The 20,209-nt window shown below is 39.8% G+C and overlaps 1 protein-coding gene across 1 annotated transcript; it reads right to left on the bottom strand.

Annotated features, from left to right (window-relative positions):
• Window positions 1–2,857: 2,857 nt before the first annotated feature.
• Window positions 2,858–20,021, bottom strand: LOC306855745 (alpha-actinin-3; the record flags this gene model as incomplete). Its single annotated transcript, XM_079394577.1, has 21 exons — window positions 19,602–20,021; window positions 10,717–10,831; window positions 9,831–9,950; window positions 9,626–9,712; window positions 8,444–8,531; window positions 8,098–8,176; window positions 7,262–7,343; window positions 7,082–7,167; window positions 6,878–6,970; window positions 6,564–6,794; window positions 6,294–6,441; window positions 6,060–6,210; window positions 5,850–5,958; window positions 4,817–4,957; window positions 4,426–4,608; window positions 4,157–4,291; window positions 3,889–4,068; window positions 3,570–3,716; window positions 3,403–3,468; window positions 3,117–3,275; window positions 2,858–3,016 (listed from the first exon to the last, which is right to left on the bottom strand). Exons 1-21 carry the CDS (start codon window positions 19,731–19,733, stop codon window positions 2,858–2,860), a joined length of 2,691 nt encoding a protein of 896 aa, XP_079250703.1. The 5' UTR covers window positions 19,734–20,021.
• Window positions 20,022–20,209: the final 188 nt, after the last annotated feature.

Here is a 20,209-nt window from a genome sequence, read left to right on the forward strand (position 1 = left end):
ATGGCCTCTTTGGAATGGTACAAATTCCTGCAGAGCCAAGTAAACTGCTTGCATCTTTAAGCAGTTTATATGGCACTGTTTCTGGTCATCTGTCTCAGTACCAAACACTGGTCTGTCATCGTAAAGGGCTACCCAGCCTGACAGTGATGCATCCGTGGTGACCACTTTCCTCCTGACCATTCTGCCCATGCTGATCCCCTGCTTCTACATGCTCATGTCGCGCCAAGGTGTCAGCGTGGTGAGGCATGCGTGTTATCACAACACGCATTGTTCCCACACACTACCTCTATTGCCTGTTTAGCCATGATAGAAAGAATTTCTGCCCGTAAAAACGCTCTGCTCTGGTACTGCTGACATGATCACACCACTGAGTGTCAGCTGACAGAGAGACATTGCCGCATGTAGGCCTGACAGGTGGTGTCTCAAACAGCATGGATCTGGTGGCAGCTTGCAGACCCACCTATCATATCCATCAGCACAGCTCTTAAGAAAGTTTCCACTCTGCAGTGCTCATGTCCAGAATTCCTACAAAATAAACAAAATCATGAATCCATTCCATCTGTCTCAGTGAAACCTGCTCCAGAGTCAGCATCAGCCATTGAGTCTGTTTCATTACCAGAGTCCAGTCCTGAGCATGTTCCAGCCCCTAAGTTCAATTATAGGTCCATTTCAGTTCCAGAATTAGCTCCAGAGTCAAAGCCTCAATGCTTCATTTCACAGTCCAGTGTCTAGACCAAACAGTACTTTTGTATTCTCACTGTAAATAAAAAGCAAATAGTTTTCTGGTCACATCGTATGTTTTTCCATTGGTTGGACAAATTACACAAATTACAGCAAAGCCACTCACTGTTGGTTCTTCTAAATCATGAATTTTGCTGTTCTTGTTGTTGCTACAGAGATTGTTGGAGCGAAGTTAAATAATTTTGACAATGTATCTGATGACACTGAAGGCGAAACTGAAGCATGTAAAAAGCTGAATCAGCTCAAACAGAACCCAATGAGGAGGTCAAATCTGTCACAGGTCTTCAAAAAAAGTTGCCAAAAGCGAATGTCTTTTCTGTTTATTTACCCACCATTAGGAAAAATTCACTGAATGTATTTAAAAAAAAATAATAATTAGTAAGTGCATAGTTGGATTTATTTTATTTATTATAGATTTGGGCAATGGGTTTATGTATGGCTTGCGTGTTTGCCATCACACTGTCCATTTTTCCAGCAATTATAACAAAACCTTCTGCCTTATTTAACAGGAAAGGGGAGTCTGTACAAACGGTCTAGCATTTGTACAAACATTTGACTTTATGTTAGTCAAAGCACTGTGATTTTCATAATTTTTCTTATTGATCTCTTATAGATAACATCTTCGTACCTTTGTGTTCGTTCATTGTCTTCAATGTGATGGACTGGATTGGCAGAAGTTTCACTTCTAGTCTTCAGTGGGTGAGTCTCGTCAGAGCCTGTCTGTCACGGTCTCCAGTGAGAGTGCCCATGAGCTCCTCCAGAGGGCACTCCTCCCAAGTCCTTTACCATTATGTCATGGACTACATTTCCCATTATCCTTTGCTTGTGCTCATTATGATCTAATTTCTTCCACCTGTGTGTCATTTCCTAGTTTGGTGTTGTCTATTTAAGTTTCTTTCATTTGCAATAAATTTTTTGCAATATTTTTTAACATCAAATTACATATGTATGTTTTTACATTTGGTGTGGTTTTATATTTTTAATTATTTTAATATTTTATTTATATTTATTGGTATTTTTTGTTCATTATATATATATATATATATATATATATATATAGGTGCATCTATCTATTTATCTTGTTTTGTATGCTTTTTTATTTGTGTTTTATTTGTTGTTGTTATTTACACAGTTTTTAAAGAAAATGTAAAATATATCAAATATTTTATGTACTTCATCTTCAACCTGTAAGTAACTGCAGAAACCACTGCCAGAAACAGGTTAGATTTGCTGATGCCTTGCGTAATTTTGTGGGTTTAACATCAATTGACTTGTTTTTGTGTCCAAACAAATATCACTGTTAGATTATATGAGTAATGGGGAAGTCGTGTCCTAATGGTTAGAGAGTCAGACTCGTAATCCAAAGGTTGCGGGTCTCGGGCCGGCAGGGATTTTAGTGGGGGGAGTGAATGTACAGTGCTCTCTCCACCCTCAATACCATGACTGAGGTGCCCTTGAGCAAGGCACCGAACCCCCAACTGCTCCCCGGGTGCCGCAACATAAATGGCTGCCCACTGCTCCGGGTGTGTGTTCACAGTGTATGTGTGCACTTTGGATGGGTTAAATGCAGAGCATGAATTCCGAGTATGGGTCACCATGTATGTCATGTCAATTTCACTTAATGGCAAATTATTTCACTAACTTTAGCACTCTAGACCGATGAAATACACTCTAAGCACTTCTACTAACACTCTAAGTTCATATATATATATATGATATGTATGCTTAGATTAACAAAATACACAATATATGATATTTTTAGGGTCATTTATTTTTCTTCCTTCAAAATGTAAGCCATTTGTATGAAGGGAGAGCAGATGTCTCTTATTAACAGTGCCAATGTAAAGAATGATATTCTGTCAGGTTTTTGTACTCTTCAACCACTATTGGCTTGTGAGACAATTTTTCCCAACATAAGAGATGGACCACTAACAAGATCAGACAGCAACTGATGGGTGTCACGGGATATCAACTGGTGACATACAGGACTAAATCACTGCAGCAAAGCTGTCCATTACATCTGACATTGTTCCTGGAGTTAGATATTTAAGGGTTTTATGAATTTAGGAGTAGGGTGTAGGGGATTTTGTGGGTGGTGTACATGTCAGGAAGGGCTCTACAAGTCGCTCTCTCCATACAGGGCACTGGAGAAGGATATATAATCGAGGGCGCCTGGGGGAGCATCACCACCAATGTACTTGGTCATGCGGCTGATACAGTATTCAGCTTGTTCTGGGGGCAGCTCCCTCTTCAGCTCCTCCACTGTAATGTATGTCTGCAGAACATAGTAAAAAAAAATTAGTGCTTAGACAACAGGAGCCATGTTTAGCAGATTCTCCTATAGGTTCTTTTAGTGGTTCTTAGTTTGTAATTACCTTGTCAGAAGCCAGGATCTTGAAGGAGGCCATGACCTGCTCAGCAGTGTCTGTCTCGGCTGTCTCCCTGGTCATGAAGTCAATAAAGGCCTGGAAGGTGACAACTCCTGTGTTGTTGGGGTCCACCAGAGTCATAATGCGTGCAAATTCAACTTCACCCTAAAAAAAATTATGGAAGAGTTCATGTAAAAGAAAGTTGATTTTGCATCCTTGTGTTTCTGTATTATTGTATAGCAAAGAAAAAAGCAGTGAGAGTCATACTCTGACCAGGACTAAATGCACTCACCAGATCATAACCCATAGAAATTAGGCAAGCACGGAAGTCATCAGGATCCATCATGCCATTCCTCTTCTGCAAATACAAAAAAAGAACATGTTTACTCTACAGTTTGAGTAAAGTTGCATAACTTTGCTTATTTAAAGATTAAACCAAAGACTCCATGCATTGCTAACCCGGTCAAAGTGGTTGAAGGAGGCTCTGAATTCATTCAGCTGCTCCTGGCTGATGCCCTTGGCGTCACGGGTCAGGATCTGGTTCTCAACCTCGTTGATCGTGCGGGCGATAGTGGTGAGGAGCTGCTCCCATCCCACACGCACATGCTAAAATAGATAATTAGAAATTAAAAGAATTAGAAAATAGGAATCATGTCTTATATGGAAGGTGAGATTAAAGGGATTTAGAAGTCTAATTGTGCAAGATACCCTAATGACATTTAAATTTCAAAGAGGAAATATATTTCAGAATGAACAGAAAATAGCTGATTGTCAGTACCTCCATAGTGTAGTTGGTGTGCTTGTTGTCAAAGATAAGACCCTCTTGGCTGAGCTGGTGGTCTCCTTCAAGTTTGTCAATATTGGATTTGTAATTAATGATGTTCTGCTCATATGTTTTCAGATTGCTCATCTGTTCCTCTAGAGAACCGGAAATATCAATTGACACATGGCTGATCTCCTATTGAACAAGAGGAAGATTTAGTAATTAAATTTTTTTCATAGCATGTGACATGTAGCTACTGTGAGTGAGTTGTACGGAGAAACACCTCCATCTTGGTCTGAACCCAGGGTCCAATGATATTGGCCTGAGCAGCGAATTGGCGTCTCAGCCTCTCATTGGACTGCTGCCTGGCTACTTCCTCCTGCAATATCTGGTCACGCATTGGGACCAGTTGCTTCACCTGTTGTTAGGAAGGAAGCAACATTCCTCAGTGAAGAAGTGGGAAAGGACTTCTCCTAGCTCAAAGAACACAATACATTGAGCCATCTTGCTGATTAAGCTGAAATGGTCAAATAAAGATTGTAAAATACTTACAGCTTCCCATTTGTTGCTAAGATCCTGAGGAGAAAGGGCAGTGTAGGGATTCTCGCCCACTACCTTGATCCCGTATGTCTGAGCTATCTTCAGGATCTCGTTGTGAATGCCCATGATGGCCATGCGTTCCTTATCAGCTTCTGGTAGGGTGGCCTTGAATTGGTCATGGGCTGAGATCAAACTCTGAGGAATAGCAGGAAATAGCAGGAAAGAACAAAATGACGTTAAGACATGGTGTGTAAGGAGACAATTGAAAGATGGTACAAAAAATGGAGTCTATTACAGAAGAACAACACCAACATCCTTCTCTGATGATAAGATACTAAAGCCAGTTTGCAATGTCATTGAAAAAGATAAGCACTCCTTCAAGCATTCAGTGTTTGTCTTTTACCTGAATCTCCTCAATACTGTGAACAATGAACATGTCTCGCAGATCTTCCATAGCTCCATCCATCCAGTTGTTGAAGGGTGCTGCGCGCTTGGCGAACTCCAGGTACAACTGGTCAATTGTCTCCCAAAGCTTCTCCACACGCTATGGCAAAGAAAGACAAAGATTACAATGACCCCACATACTTTATATACTGTAGATTTTATATGAAGAGTTCAGATGCAAGCCTCTAAGTTACGGTGGCCGAGAGAGCTCAACGCGCTGCAAATAGAAAAAACACTTGCAAATTAAGAAAACAACTTCCTAAATTTTACAACGCACACGCTGCAAATGCTCACAACACAACCAAAAAAAGAAACACATTGCAAATAGAAATAAACGCCTGCAAATTAAGAAAACGACTTTCGTCAAATTGACAACACATGCTGCAAATGCTTACAACACAACCAAATAAAGAAACGCACTGCAAATAAAATTTATTTGGTTGTATTGTGAGCATTTGCAGTGTGTTTCTTTATTTGTTTGTGTTGTGAGCATTTGCCGTACCTGCCGTCCAACTGATGCAGATGTTATCTTGATTTGCTGGTGCTTTTTCTATTTGCATGTGTTTTCTGCAGCGCGTTAAGCTCTCTCGGCCACCGTACTGAAATGCCATCTGTCAAAGTGCCATCTGAAATTTTCTTCTAAAATTAGCATTTTTCTCAGGCTCTCATGTATAGGTTCAGTAATTTCACTTTAATGGCAATGAATAGGTTATTTTCATTGGCATTAAAGTGAAATAATTGAACCTACACAGGAGAGCTTGAGAAAAAGGCTTATTTTAGAAGAAAATTTCCGATGGCACTTAGAGGCTTTTGCATCTGAACTCTTCATATTTTAATCATACTCTTCATTGGCTAAATGTGCAAAAGAGTCTTAATGTTTCGGGAAGTGGAATCTACATTAGTTTGACCGCATTCTCAATTCAAGTATGGATTTAGACAATTGAGGAGGACAGCTATACCGTAACAACCAAGATGTTATAATATAAATGTACCTCCAGTGATTCTCTCCTTTTCTGGGTCAGAGTGCCCAGGTTGTCCCACTGGTCACAGATGCCCTGGCATCGGGCATTGATGGTAGCAGCATCATAATAGTCCAGTTCACTAAAGAGCAGCACATCTTTATAATCATCATATTACCTACTGTAAACGCTATAATAAAGTACTCTTCATATTTCAAGTGAGCTGAGGTGCATCTATCTTACTTGAGCTCCTGTGCAATGGCAGCAATCTGCTCCACTCTGTCCTGGTGAGCAGCCAGGTCGCTCTCAAAGGCCTCGTGTTTCCTCATCAGAGCACGGATCTCCATTAGAGAGGCTGACTCATAGTCTTTCTGAGACAGCAGCTCCTCCTTACCTGTGTTGAGCATTACAAAATGTCAGTTCTCAGAGTAGAGTGACAATGGCTGACTGTAAGATCAGAGAGGTAGTGATTAATACCTGTGGTCCATGATTCGTGCAAGGTAGACTTCTGCTTAAACTTCTCGGCCAGGTGGTCCAATCTCTCCAGACGACGGATTTCTGTGAGCAGCCACTCCTCGTAACCCTTCTCTACCTGCTCCAGACCCTTCCAGGCATTGGCAATGTCCTGCAGGAGAGGAGCCCATGTATAACTTACTTTATTTTTAACTCTCTCTGTGGGGTACTTGAAAGCCAAGATAATTTACCCTGTATACAAATGTTGAAAATGAGAAAATGAGCAGTACATACTGAAACCATTTTGCCCTCAGAGGGCATGAAGGCAGGCCTGTTGCTGAGCCTCAGCTTGGTCTGTAGGGTGTTAAAGTTGATCTCCAGCTGACACTTCTCCTGAACCTTGGGTGGCTTATGCACACGACGGTAATCCCTGAAATCCTCTAGCTTCTGCTGCATGGCACGCATGGTCTGCTCGGCCACGCGGTTCTCCAACCAGGGGATGGTCTTACGGATCCACTCCAGAAGCTAAGGTCAAAACCATGGGGAAAACCAAGACTCAGCGAATTAGCAAAAATTGTCCATCCAAAAGAGAATTTGAGTTTTCTTACCTCACTGGCCAGTTTCTCATATTCTTCCATCAGCTTCTCATTTTCCTGGTTCACGGCCAGCACTTTGCAGATCCTGTTAGCTGCTGTCTCAGCCTGGAGGACAGTGTGACTGATTACAAAGGGGAAACAAGGTGGGCAATTACATTCTAAAAGGAGCAACTCTCCTTCCTTTACAGATGTTCATCTGCAGAAGAACTCCCTTACCTGCTCTGCTCCAGCGAAAGCATGGTAGAAACATGACACATAGGTCATGATAGCCTTCTCATCAGGTTTCGGAGTGTTCACAATGTCTGATATGGAGATAAACATTTAACAGTTCCTGAAACCATTTTATTTTTACAATGTGACACATGATATCACATTGGATTCTCAAAGAGTTCATACCCTCAGCATCAAGCATTTTAGGGATGTCAAGGTATTTCTCTGCTACCTCAAAAGCAGTGTTGAGGTTGCCAATAGGGTCATCCTGCAAGGGCAGACATAGCCAGGAAGAAACTCAATGAAAAAGGAAAATAAAGAAACATTTTTCCACAGTCTACAATTGAAAGTTGCCAGAAGAGACAGTTAACCATATACCATTAATCATGGAAACTTATTGTCCATACCCATACATTTCATAATCACCATGTTTGAATGTAACGCATGCTGTTTTATCCACTGCAGAACATTAGTAACATAATTAAACAAGCAAAATTGGAATTCATGTCTAAGAACATTTTAGATAAATTCAGTTAAAATATTTACAAAAGAAGTTCTGTGCTAGGTGATAATATCATACATACCCTTTGATATTTACCATGATTTATACCGTGATTATCATATTTATGTACCATAATACATTACATGGTACTCTAAAATACTTCAAGGCCTTGATATTAAAATAATTGTAAAGCCATAATACATGTTCAAAAAGAAACATGGTATTACCATGGTAAGATAACCAATAAACAAGGTAGTACTTGCTTTTTTGTTAGTTGGGTGGCAATAACATCATAGAGGCAAATAAAACAAACCAAATGAGAATTTTTTCCAATAAAGAACTGTGCATTCACAGCCAAAGAGACAAAGTTAGTTACCAACAGGACTGCGATGACAAGTATAGTGTAAGGGAAAAGGTGAGATTTTACTAAAACATGAATTGATCATGAATGATGAATGGACAGATAGCAAATGAACAAAAAGAAGGCAGAGATGCATTATGAGAAACAGAGCAATGGCACCTTGCGCAGTTTGGAGTAGTCGATGAGATCAGGTCTGTGTCTATGGATGAGGGCACAGAGAGCCAGGCCATCCTTCCAACTAAGACACAGACCCCAAGCAAAGGAAGAACACAGGGAGAAAGAACAAGAAAAGATAGTTGGAAATGATTAACAAACGATGAGTGTTTTGCAGAGGCTCTATGGGAGAGTTTAGAAGCATGTGAAGCATGATGGATAATGAGACGGATGGCTTTTAAAGAGACATAATGTACACGTGCGACAGGAGCCGTAAACGGTTAAACAGAGTAAAAGATTGTGAAATGAAGCCAACATGCTGTTCTCTCAACAGGAGTGAAGCAGAAATCACCTGATGTGGAAGTTTTGCACATTGACATTCCTGTAGGGGGCAGTCTTCCTCTGACACCACAGCAGCAAGCCCTCTTTAGCAGAGGTCTCTGAGCAAAAAAGGTCAGTAGATCAGTTTCACTGACTACACAAAACATGATACCGAACCCTTCAATTTAAAGGGATGCTCAACTGACCTCCTTGAAACTTTCATAAATATATGTGTAAACGTGCTTGTAAAATAGAACTCTGGATTCACAAATGCTCAGAGTTTTTATTTAAATGTGTGCATGTTAATGAACACTTGCATGCACATTCATAATTAGTATAATCCCCACCCATGAATTTAATTAAATTGTTAAGCTTGCAAAAAAATAGCCTTACTACTGGTGCTTAGAATAATGGCAATGTATACTAAAAGAAATACGAGCTATGAATATACTTTCAATAATTTTATCAAAGAAGTTATTAGTGATATTACATTCGACACCAAAATTCCAAAGCTAGTGTCAAAAAACACATTAAAGCACCTTATTGGAGCTTGATTTGTTTTGCCAAAAGCATATTATCTATGACATTCGAAGCTTTGTTTGTCTGAACACCACGAGAATCCCGAAATCCAGGGCAATTTTCCTTGTTATTTTATTTATATATTTATTTTTAACCATTAAATATTTAACCAATACATAAAAAAAAAGAAAAAAAATGAAATATATGCATAAGGACAGATTCAATTTATGAACTTTATTTAATTCCAATCAGTGTATTGCACTCAAATAAATTAAATAAAAACTGTTGCAGAATGAAAAAAAAAAAAAGCCTTGATGCATTGCAAAGCTTAATTTTGCCATCACAATAATTTAACTAATCAATTTTATTATATATTATTATGGTATACAGTGTTATATAGGCCTATGCCTAAAATAACAAAATGTTCAGATTTTTTACGCACCATTTCTGTGTGGTGTCGAGCAGGTGTAAATTTACTAACACTAGGCCAAATACTAATAACTAAATAAAAATAACTTCTACAATGGCACTGGAAACTAAAAACCTTCCTGTGATGATTCATCTACGCCACTAGGTGTCAATAAAAGTTCAACTCAGCTTTCACACCAACCAGTGTGACATAAAAGATCAGTGGACCTTGAAAAAACACTACTCTACAGAGGTGCTAATGTGTCAGATGTTTGGAGCCTCTCACCCTCCACTGAGATGTCCTGGATTGCAAAGCGCAGGATGATGGTCCAGATCATACCGAGGGTCATTTTCACATTACCATCCACAATCTCTGCAAGTCAGAACAGCCAGAAAAAAAACAGTTATGGAAAGGGAAAAGGACAAGTATAAAGTGGCTTAAGGTGCTTATATTAGAGAAACTGAAGCAGAAGAGGTTTGTTAAGCCTCACCTTCAGCACCAATGGAGACCAGTTTCACTCCCTTGCTGCTGATAAAATCCAGGGCCTTGTTTACGTTGGCGATTTTGTGGAAACGCATTTTGCCTTTGTCTGGTTTAGGGAGTCTCTCACCTGATATAACACACACAGACACACCAAATCATACCATAAGGACATGTATAGAAATATTCCTTTGCTTCACAGGAGACTGTTAATGGGGGAAGTGTAGAGTAATAATGGTCACTTTATCTTTACATGAGCTACATTTGGGAACCTGAAAGCTGTAATTATGAAATATGTGACCCTGGACCACAAAACCAGTCATAAGTAGCACGGGTATATTTGTAGCAATAGCCATAAATACATTGCATGGGTCAAAACTATAGATTTTTCTTTTATGCCAAAAATCATTAGGATATTAAGTAAAGATCATGTTCCATGAAGATATTTTGTAAATTTCCTAACATTAATATATTAAAACTTAATATTTCACTAGTAATATGCATTGCTTAGAACTTCATTTGGACAACTTTAAAGGCGATCTTCTCCATATTTTGCACCCTCAGATTCCAGATTTTCAAATAGTTGTATCTCAGCCAATTATTTATTCAGCTTTTCAGATGATGTATAGATCTCAATTACACAAAAATTAACCCTTATGACTGGTTTTGTGGTCCAGGGTCACATATGGGAAATGCAGAATACAAACCCACAACCAATAAAGGGACCACAGTCAAATCTCACATACTCCCTTAAAAATATATTTCTTTAACGTCCATACAGTTCCACAGGTGCAAAACTGATATTAGTCAATGTAACACATGAACAGGACACTGATATGGGTCGCTGAGCACAAGTCACAAGTAATTCTCATCGACAGATCCAGTGCGACCCTTACCTGAGATAACCTCCAGCAGCAGCATGAGTTTGAGTCCATTTCTGAAGTCTTCCTCAATGTTCTCAATCTGTGTCCCTGCCTTACGCAGGTGAGAATTGCACCAGGCAGTGAAGGTCTGAAGGGAAAAAAGAAGAAATTAAGTCATCCATTTACACATCATCCAGTTACACCATTTTGCATCATGTTTCATTTTGTTCAAAGGTGCGACACAATGTGGTCATATTGAAACACAGAGGATGTCATCCTTTTATGTGAAAATTTAATTGTCAAATCATTTTGTAAAAATAATTTTAATAATAACATGAAATAAAATAGACAAAATAAAAAAATACTGAGGGCATTTGCCCCAAATTTAAAATATCTTCCTTTTTTTTTTTTGAGTGGCATTTTTGCCTTGAGCAAAGGTTCATTTCTGTCCCTGATCTGCACATAGTTGGATCTATAAGCAGCGGTGACTGTACATGTCTCACTGGGAGCCCCAGCGTAAGAGAGAAGGGGACAGAGAGCGAGGGAGGTGACTGAAGAATGCCAAGGCCCAACGTAATTTGATGTAAGTCTGGAAGAGGAGACCCTTTTGCAGCAGGTGGCCACACTTCAAATCACCCCCCTCTGCCAAAGATCACTAAAATTAGCCTGGGAGGGGGAGGTGAAGGAGGAGGAGAGGCAGAGAGGGGGAGTGAAGAAAGCTATATCGGGGAGCCATGAGACACCGGCAGACAGCTGAAAGCACAGCATTCCTGGAACAGACGCTCAAAACACTATAGCGAGAAAATATTTGTGATGTTCCACGACACTGAGCCATTTATTTTATATACCATCCTCATAAAACATACAGTTATAATCAAAAGCAAAAAACTTCACCGAGTGTTATATAAAATTGGAGACTGAATGACATAATATGGATTCAAGAAATGAAAAGGGCAATTATTTTAGTGCCCACCCAAGTATGTGCACCAGGAATATGATTTTTTTTTCTTGGACATCCTTGAACTCACTACATTGTGAATGGGGGTATTAATATTTAGTCAAGCAACAGGTTAGTTGTACAGAAATAACCTGGCATGTTGGTGATGCTTTCATTTATTTTTCACATGCTAATTGCTTTAGCATTGTTGATGTACACACTCTTTAAGACAATTTAAATATTTATACATATATTTACTTTGCCAGATCATACTATTCTTATATAAAATAAAGCAGTGAATACTAGTCAGCTTTGATTGACGTATATTTCAATAGCTTAAAATCTATATATAAATTTAAAAAAGGAAACATAAAAAGACATCTATAAAGAAGTCTTGCACAACTTAATGAATAAATAAAATTGAGATGGTGCAAACAACTATTCAAAATAGCCTGCAAAAATATAAAGTTGATTCCAGCTGAATCTTGATCTGAAGTTCTGTTTCTAATGTCAGATACTGTACAGTGATGACTACAGCAGAGACGCTCTCTATCACCAAGGATTTATTTTAGCCTTGCCATCCACTGGCACTCCAGTTACATCATTACTTCAGCTATTCCTATGTCATACATACATCTGTGCAAAAGCTTTGCATTACTGAGTCAGCTGACTGCAGTCCTGCTGCTATCATGACAGGGCATTGTTTAAAGTGAAGACTTTACAGTTCACACATCGACACGTGCAAACACACAGATCATAAATTCACCATGTTGTTGTATATTTGTATAAATTAAAGGGCCACAGAGCACGAAGCAGATTTAAATTTAGATCTATTTATGTATATATTATTCCAACATGTTACTTCCTGGCTTTCTTTGTATTTGTGAAATTTACTAGCAGTTTCTACACCAATTTTTACACCATTGTGAGCAACTTTTTCCTTTTTAAAACACATAAACATGAATATGCACAGAAAAAAAAGAACATTAGGAATAGAGACTATTGCAAATGTTTTACCCACTAAGGAATTTCACCTGTGGGAAAACTCAGCTTTACAGCCTCGCTCTTGTTAGCTGATCAAAACTGCTGCCAGATCACAGAATAGCCACAAGCACATTCAAATGGATCACGCATTCTCTTTTACAGTAGCAGGAAGAAATTACTCAAGCTACTAAGGGTTTCCTTATTAACATAACTTATTTTTGATACTGCCTTAAACTTATTTAAATACTTTAAAACTTCTGTCCAAATTTAAATACAATTTTACTGTAAATCTGTTGCATCTATACTCAATCTATTTTAGATGGCTGTGGATGTGTTTCAGTTCTATATATCACACAAGTTTGCATTACTACTACGACAAGCACCAATATCCACTGTCCAAATCCAAAGTCATTCTGTGAACCAGACATCTATGAAAGATGTGCTAGTACTGTAAATATTATCACTTTAGTCTACTATCCCACTATCCCAAGTGCTTCAGGTGAGCATCAATAATTATATATGGTATTAGCATCTGGCAGATTATATGTTAATGAACATTAATGAGAAGTATAATTAATTGATATACTCCTATAATTTTTCTTAATATTTTGAATTAGATTATATTTTTTATAATTTGCTTTAACTTTAATTTTAGTTACTTGGCAATTAGCTGATATAGAATAAGTTTTTTTATAGTTTGATTCAGTTAATATTTATTTTGTATCAAGCAACAAAAATGTTTTCAATGATTTGAATTTTTGTTAACGATGATAGCACTTATGGGAACACTATACCTGCCTGTAAAATAATATCACCCCTGCAATTGACACTAACAAGATACATAGATGTTTTCTTATGTGTTGGCCAGGAGGTCACAACATAATCCCTGATAGAAACTACAGAGGGAATAAATGTATCTGTGAGATAGTTGTAGAGCGGGTTGCGGCACATTCAGGTGAAAGGGCTGAACATAGGATTCTGGTAACATGATATTTAACATTTGAAGGCCTGGTATTTAAAGCTGCAACCTAGGTAAATCTGTAACCTAGGCATCTGACTTACATACTGTCATTTAGCTGCCAGTTCACCACTTAATAAATGTGCATACACAAAGAAATATAAACTACTTAAATTCACCTTAGCACCATTTTACCATTTTTCAGAACAAAATAAGTAATATGGACTCAATAAAGACACCTACACTCTTAATGCATCTATGCGTTCATGAAGAACCTTTAACATCATGGAACCTTTCCATTACACAAAAGGTTTTTTAGATTTTTAAATTGTTTTTTTTACACCAAGACACAACTGAAAAACAAATTGTTCAATAAAAAGTTCTTTATTGAAACAAAAACTGCTGCCAAATCAGTTCCCTTTTGGAACATTTAATTTAAGAGTGTAAACGGGGCTTACTACCGTAACTCATGACCTGCAACCAATTATTATTGTCCCATTATATGTCCCACCCTCTTTTATTGTTCTCATTATTCATGGCCATGGAAGTCAAATCCAGCCTGAAATTACTTTACCTGGCTGACCTGGTCTCCTACAGTAAACTACCCCCAGCCCCCATGCTTTCATTAGGTAGTTTATAGAAGCTCCCCTAGAAGGACACCTCTTCTGGAATAGCAACTGCCATTTGATCGTACTCATGACTTTCTTCACCCCCCCCCACCCATTTCCCACCTTCAACCCCTTCCACAGCCCTACCGTGTGCCTGAAGAATGTGCACACCTATCTGAAACCTTCAAGTTCTGCGCTAAGCATTAGGCTTTCTAATTAGCATTAAAAAAAAATACATTTGCCGACCTCATAAAAGATGAATGATATACACAAATTCATACACAGTATGCATACTTTTATATACCCACTTCCAAAAATATTTAAGCTTTTAGTTAAAAAGGAAAGGAAAAGGTGTACTTAGGTGACATATGCTACAATTCAGCACACTAAGCAGACATCTTATATAATAATAATAATAATAGTAAAATTCAGGTAAGTGTCCAATACTTTATTAGAAACTACAGATACAATCTCTGTAAAACCCTCACACTGGAAATTTAGCTGATGGAGGTAACTGGATGAGGCCTGGACTACATTCACCATGCCTCAAACTACTGATGACTGTACAAGCATGTACAGTCTCAGAATATCTTGCTTCCCAAAACTCAATGGTCCACTTGGCTTCCCTGGCAGGATCTGACACATTAGTTAACAGACACTAGAAAATTACTCTCCAGTCTCCACATAAGTATCTAGTCTCAGGATAGAACTAATAAATGGTACGTGACCAAGAACCCCCCCAAAATACCAACTGTATTCCTCATAGTGGGGAGGGGGTGGCAACGACACTGTGGAAGCTATTAGTGGAAGCAGTGGCAGCTAAACAGCTCTGGCCTGGGGAAAGACCTGGACCCCCTACCCCAGTATTTTGGCCGAAATACTCAATGGATCAGGATCTCAATTATCTAGATATGGTACTGTGTGGTGAGACCCCCAGGCTGCAAGGTATCCAAAGGGCTACTGGGGAAGAGCAAGGAGAACCGAGAACTGGTGGCAGTGATGACGCGGGGGGACCAAATGGACGCCTGCCTGCTGATGTGGCCTCCAGCTAACGGAGACATCTGCGATGTACGAAAGTTTATAAGATCGGAACATGGAATGTGGAAGGAATAAATATTGGCAAACTCAACATCGTCAAGCAGGAGATGGACCGACTCAACATTGACATTCTAGGAGTCAGTGAGGTACACTGGACTGCCAGTGGTCTCTTCCCCATCGGAGACCATGCCATGTATTACTCAGGGAATGATACTACCCGAAGACGTGGAGTGGGTATCATCGTCAATAAGAGGACATACAAATGCATTGAAAGTCATAGGACTATCAACGACCGTATCATGGCCATCCGCATCAGGGGTAAGCCATACAACGTCACAGTCATACAGGTATATGCGCCAATTGCGTACGACGAGGAAATTGAGCAATTCTATAGCGTAGTGACAGAAGTTTTTCTACAAACACCGCACAAAGACATCGTGTACATAATGGGAGACTTTACCACCAAAATCGGATCAACAGTAGAACCAGGTATCGCTGGCAGGTTTGGCCTGGGGGAAAGGAACGAAGCAGGGGATAGACTCATCCAGCTATGCCAAGAAATCAAATTCCGAATTACCAACACCTGGTTCAAACAACCTAACAGACGATTGTACACCTGGACCTCACCCGAACGACAATATCGCAACCAGATTGACTATATCCTATGCCAACAGAAATGGAGAAACTCGATCCTAGCTGTGAAGACGTACCCTGGTGCTGACTGTTGATCAGACCATGAACTGCTAGCAGCCAGAGTGAAACTGCGTTTCTGCAAGATCGACCGACCACCTACTAATCCCAAATTCGACGTAGATAGGATTAGACCTACCTATGCCATAGAAGTAAGAAACCGTTTTGACTCCCTTGTCATGGAGGAACCTGAAGAGTCAGACCAGTTATGGGAGAAGGTGAAGGGAACCATCCTAGAAGTTGCAGAGCAGTATGTGCCACGCAAGAAGCCATCACGCTCAGCACCATGGATCACTGAGGAGACCCTCATGATAGCGGAGAGGAGAAGGAGAGTGAAGCTGGCAGGGGACCGAGATATGAGCCAGGAGACTGAACGCTGAATTCCAAAGAGCTGCCAGAAAGGATAAGGAGAAGTATTGGAATGAGGAGAGCATCAAGGCGGAGGAAGCATGGAAACAAGGCCACATGAGACAATTGTACCAGCATGTGAAGAGGAACACCCATCATGGCCAGGCAGGCTATGGTCAAGGGCAGCTCAGGGGAGGAGCTACATGACCAGCAGGCAATAAGAAATCGGTGGAAAGAGTACACAGAACAATTGTATCAAGATGGCAGTGAAGACTAACAGGACAACACCATAGAGCCACCTGACTTAGAGCCAGATATCCTGGAGAAAGAAGTTGTGTGGGCTATGGAGCAGCTGGCAAACCACAAAACCCCAGGTATTGATGGTATACCTGTAGAATTATTGACGCCACTACCACCTGCAGCCCTAAGATCGCTGTGCAACACTATCTGGAGAACGTGTAAGTGTCCGAAGGAGTGGAAGAGGTCACTGTTCATTCCGATACTGAAGGAGATGCCAGAGACTGCTCAAATTATCGCACTATTGCTCTAATACCTCATGTAAGCAAAGTTCTCCTAAAAATAATTTAACAACGTATGAATACCATCATCGAGAGGGAATTGCCACAGGAGCAAGCGGGCTTCTGGAAAGGCAGAGGCACACGCGATCATATCGCAAACCTGTGCTGGATCATCGAAAAGGCCAGAGAATACCAGAAGAATCTTTACATGTGTTTCATAGATTACTCCAAGGCATTTGACTGCCTCGAGCACAGGAAGCTATGGCAATGTCTGAAGGAGTTGGGAACACCACCACACCTGGTCAACCTCATTCAGTCACTCTACCAACAACAAGAGGCTACAGTATGAACAGTAAACGGAGACACAGTATGGTTTGAGATCAAAAAAGGATGCAGGCAGGGCTGCATACTGTCACCACATCTCTTCAATTCCTATGCCGAGATGATCATGAGAAATGCGGGGGTGGAGGACACCAATATTGGGGTTAAGATCGGAGGGAGGAACATCAACAACTTGCGATACGCAGACGACACCACCCTGTTAGAGGAAAGCAAGGAGGACCTCGATACACTACTGGGGAAGGTAAAAGAGGAGAGCGAGAGATACGGCCTATACCTTAACGTCAAGAAGACTAAGATAATGACTACAGCAGACAAGGCAAAGATTGAGATAGTAGTAAATGGAGAGGAGAAAGAGTAGCCCCTTTCTGGGCTCCACAATGGATAGAGATGGTGAATGCACCCCCGAAATCAAACTGAGAATGGCAATGGGACGTGGTGCAGTGGTGGGCATAGACCGAATATGGAAAAACAAGGAAATCAGCCTTGCCACCAAATGCAGACTAGTAAATGCAATTGTCTTTGCCGTAGCTACGTACGGATGCGAGACCTGGATGCTCAAGAAGGATGACAAGAGGAGGATAGATGCATTTGAACTTTGGTGCTGGAGACGACTGCTAAGGATTCCATGGACAGCGAGGATCACCAACCAAGAGATATTAGACCAAATTAAACCATGGATGTCACTGGAAGCAAGAATTACTAAGCAGAAGTTATTGTATTTCAGGCACATCATGCAGAGCCAGGCCCTGGAGAAGGACATCATGCTAGGGCTGGTAAGTGGAAAGAGGGGGAGAGGCCGCCCAAGAACCCGGTTGGCTAGATACCATCAGAAATGACACCGGAATGACCGTTAGGCAATTAAAGGAAATCACCTGGGATTGTACCACCTGGAGAGCCATGATTCATCGAGTGACAGAGAGTCGGTACCGACTGAACGGATAGAGAGAGAGACCAAGATTCCAAAGCACGAGGATGCTAAGGACTCAAGAGTAATTCTCTGAAGCGGGTAGACATAAATTAATAACATGAAGCACAGTAATGGTTAAATGCAAGGAAGGCTGTGATATTAGCACTTAGTGAGGTCTTTTTTAAGAGAATTGTGCAGCACGACAGTTCTGCATGGACAGAACGCTTCACATTTGGGTGCAAAAACACTGTGTTCAAGCTTTATTTAGATCCCCTTTAGCTTCCACCACTATGCCAAGAGTTCACATAATTTACCCTATTAAAAATTACACATATTTATTCTGAAATTAAATTTGTATGGGTAATTTAAATACAAAGTACCAAAACAAATGTTTACTGAGTAGCTTATCTTTTTAAAAGGCTATTTTGACTAGAAAAAAAACTGCTGTCAAATATGGTACCATACAAAAACTGTACAAATACGGTTCTCTGATTTTTATTTATTTATTTTTTAAAACAGTAAAGGCATTAATGCATGTTTTTTTGGGGAGGGCTTTTAAATATCTCTGACAAACTATTATAGAACATAAAAATAATCTAGAATGAAAGTATAGTCAACTTTCACAAATCAAGGTTAAACCACAAACTACAACAGGGTTGCAAATATCTGCATAAAGAAGAAAACTAATTAAAACATATTGTGTACAATTTAGTTTGACATCCTGACTTTCATGACCAACATTTTTTTGAAGGTTATGCACCATCAGGTCATATTTTGAAGGCTGTTCATGTCAGTTTCTTAGACTTGGTCCCAACCCAATTGAAACTCACAAAGCTTTAATGTGTGTTTCAGTCTAATACTGAGTGCACTCAGCAAGAAAGAAAAATGTTTGTGCCCTAAACGGGATGTAAATAAATCTGCAAGGTCACGTTAAATCCTTGCTTATTAATAAACACCTCTCGCATGTACCATCAGTCATTTAACTAGAATCAACAGATGATGATGAACAAACTGCTTGGATATGGGTTGGGGGACAGGATGGGTCCCATATTTTTTAGTTGTGGGGTCTATTTGCGGCTCTCAGTGCTTAACCACTTCCCTTCCATTCTGAACATTGTCTGTCCTCTGTAATGCACTGTTGCCTCATCTGCTCAGCTGTTACTGTCACTTTGGTGTAGTTATGTCTAATGTGCTATATATAGTTACTGTCATATATTCATGACAAGCTATTTTCATCTAATTTACTGCAGTTAATTAGTTGCAGTAATAATAACATTATAACAAATTAATAATTTGAATAAGAATTATATTCCAACCAAATGGGTTTGTTGAAATTAAACATGAATACAAAATAATTCAAGTATTTTCACTGCTTAAGTAAACGAGGTCGCAGCTGATTGGTTCGTGTAGCTGAGCGGTGTATTACTTATACACACGAATGAAAATGATTTGGCATCCCAATACGGCTTTTCATTCCATAAGGTAGGCCTGCTGACCCATTAAACGAACAATTACATATATAATATTTTCTTCTGGCTGTAGAAAGAAAATCAAGTAGTAAGCACAAAAAGCACTCGCGAGTTTTTACCTTCCGCTGCTGCTTCTCCCAGGCCGGGTCCAGTAACAGGTCGCGATCCCAGTCATTCTCTTGGTTCATGTATTCCTCAGTCGTAGTCATCATGTAAGAACTGTACTGCACTTGCGTTTCAATCGCTGTCATTTTTCCGTCTTCCGTGGGGTGCTTGGTATCCCCTCAACCTAAACAACCTTTTTATCTACTTCTTAATTCAGCATACACGCCCCGTACCGTACAGTCAGTCCCGTGTGGGTTTGGAGAGAGAAGAGAGACCCCTGCCAACGGTAACTGCTCCCACCGCCGAAGAGTTGACAGCTGGTGCTCAAACTCAACAAGTAACGGGACCCAATATGAGTGACTGACCGCTGCAGTATTTGGTCACAACTTAATTTCTTAAAAGGTTATGGGCGGGATTTAAGAACGGTTCAGAATGACCAGCGTTAAGTCTGAGTACTGAGTTTAAGTAGGCCTATTAGGTAAACAAAAGACGTTCATTCAGCATAATTAAAATCATAGGACCAGAAAGAGTTAAGCAACTTAAGTCTATGACCTGTAAGGTTTCAATCACATGCAAAAACAGAGGTTCCAGGGTTGTTTAAAAAAAAAAAGTTGATTATGCA

This window comes from Barbus barbus (assembly GCF_936440315.1).
Source record: "Barbus barbus genome assembly, chromosome: 36".
Lineage (NCBI taxonomy): Eukaryota > Metazoa > Chordata > Actinopteri > Cypriniformes > Cyprinidae > Barbus > Barbus barbus.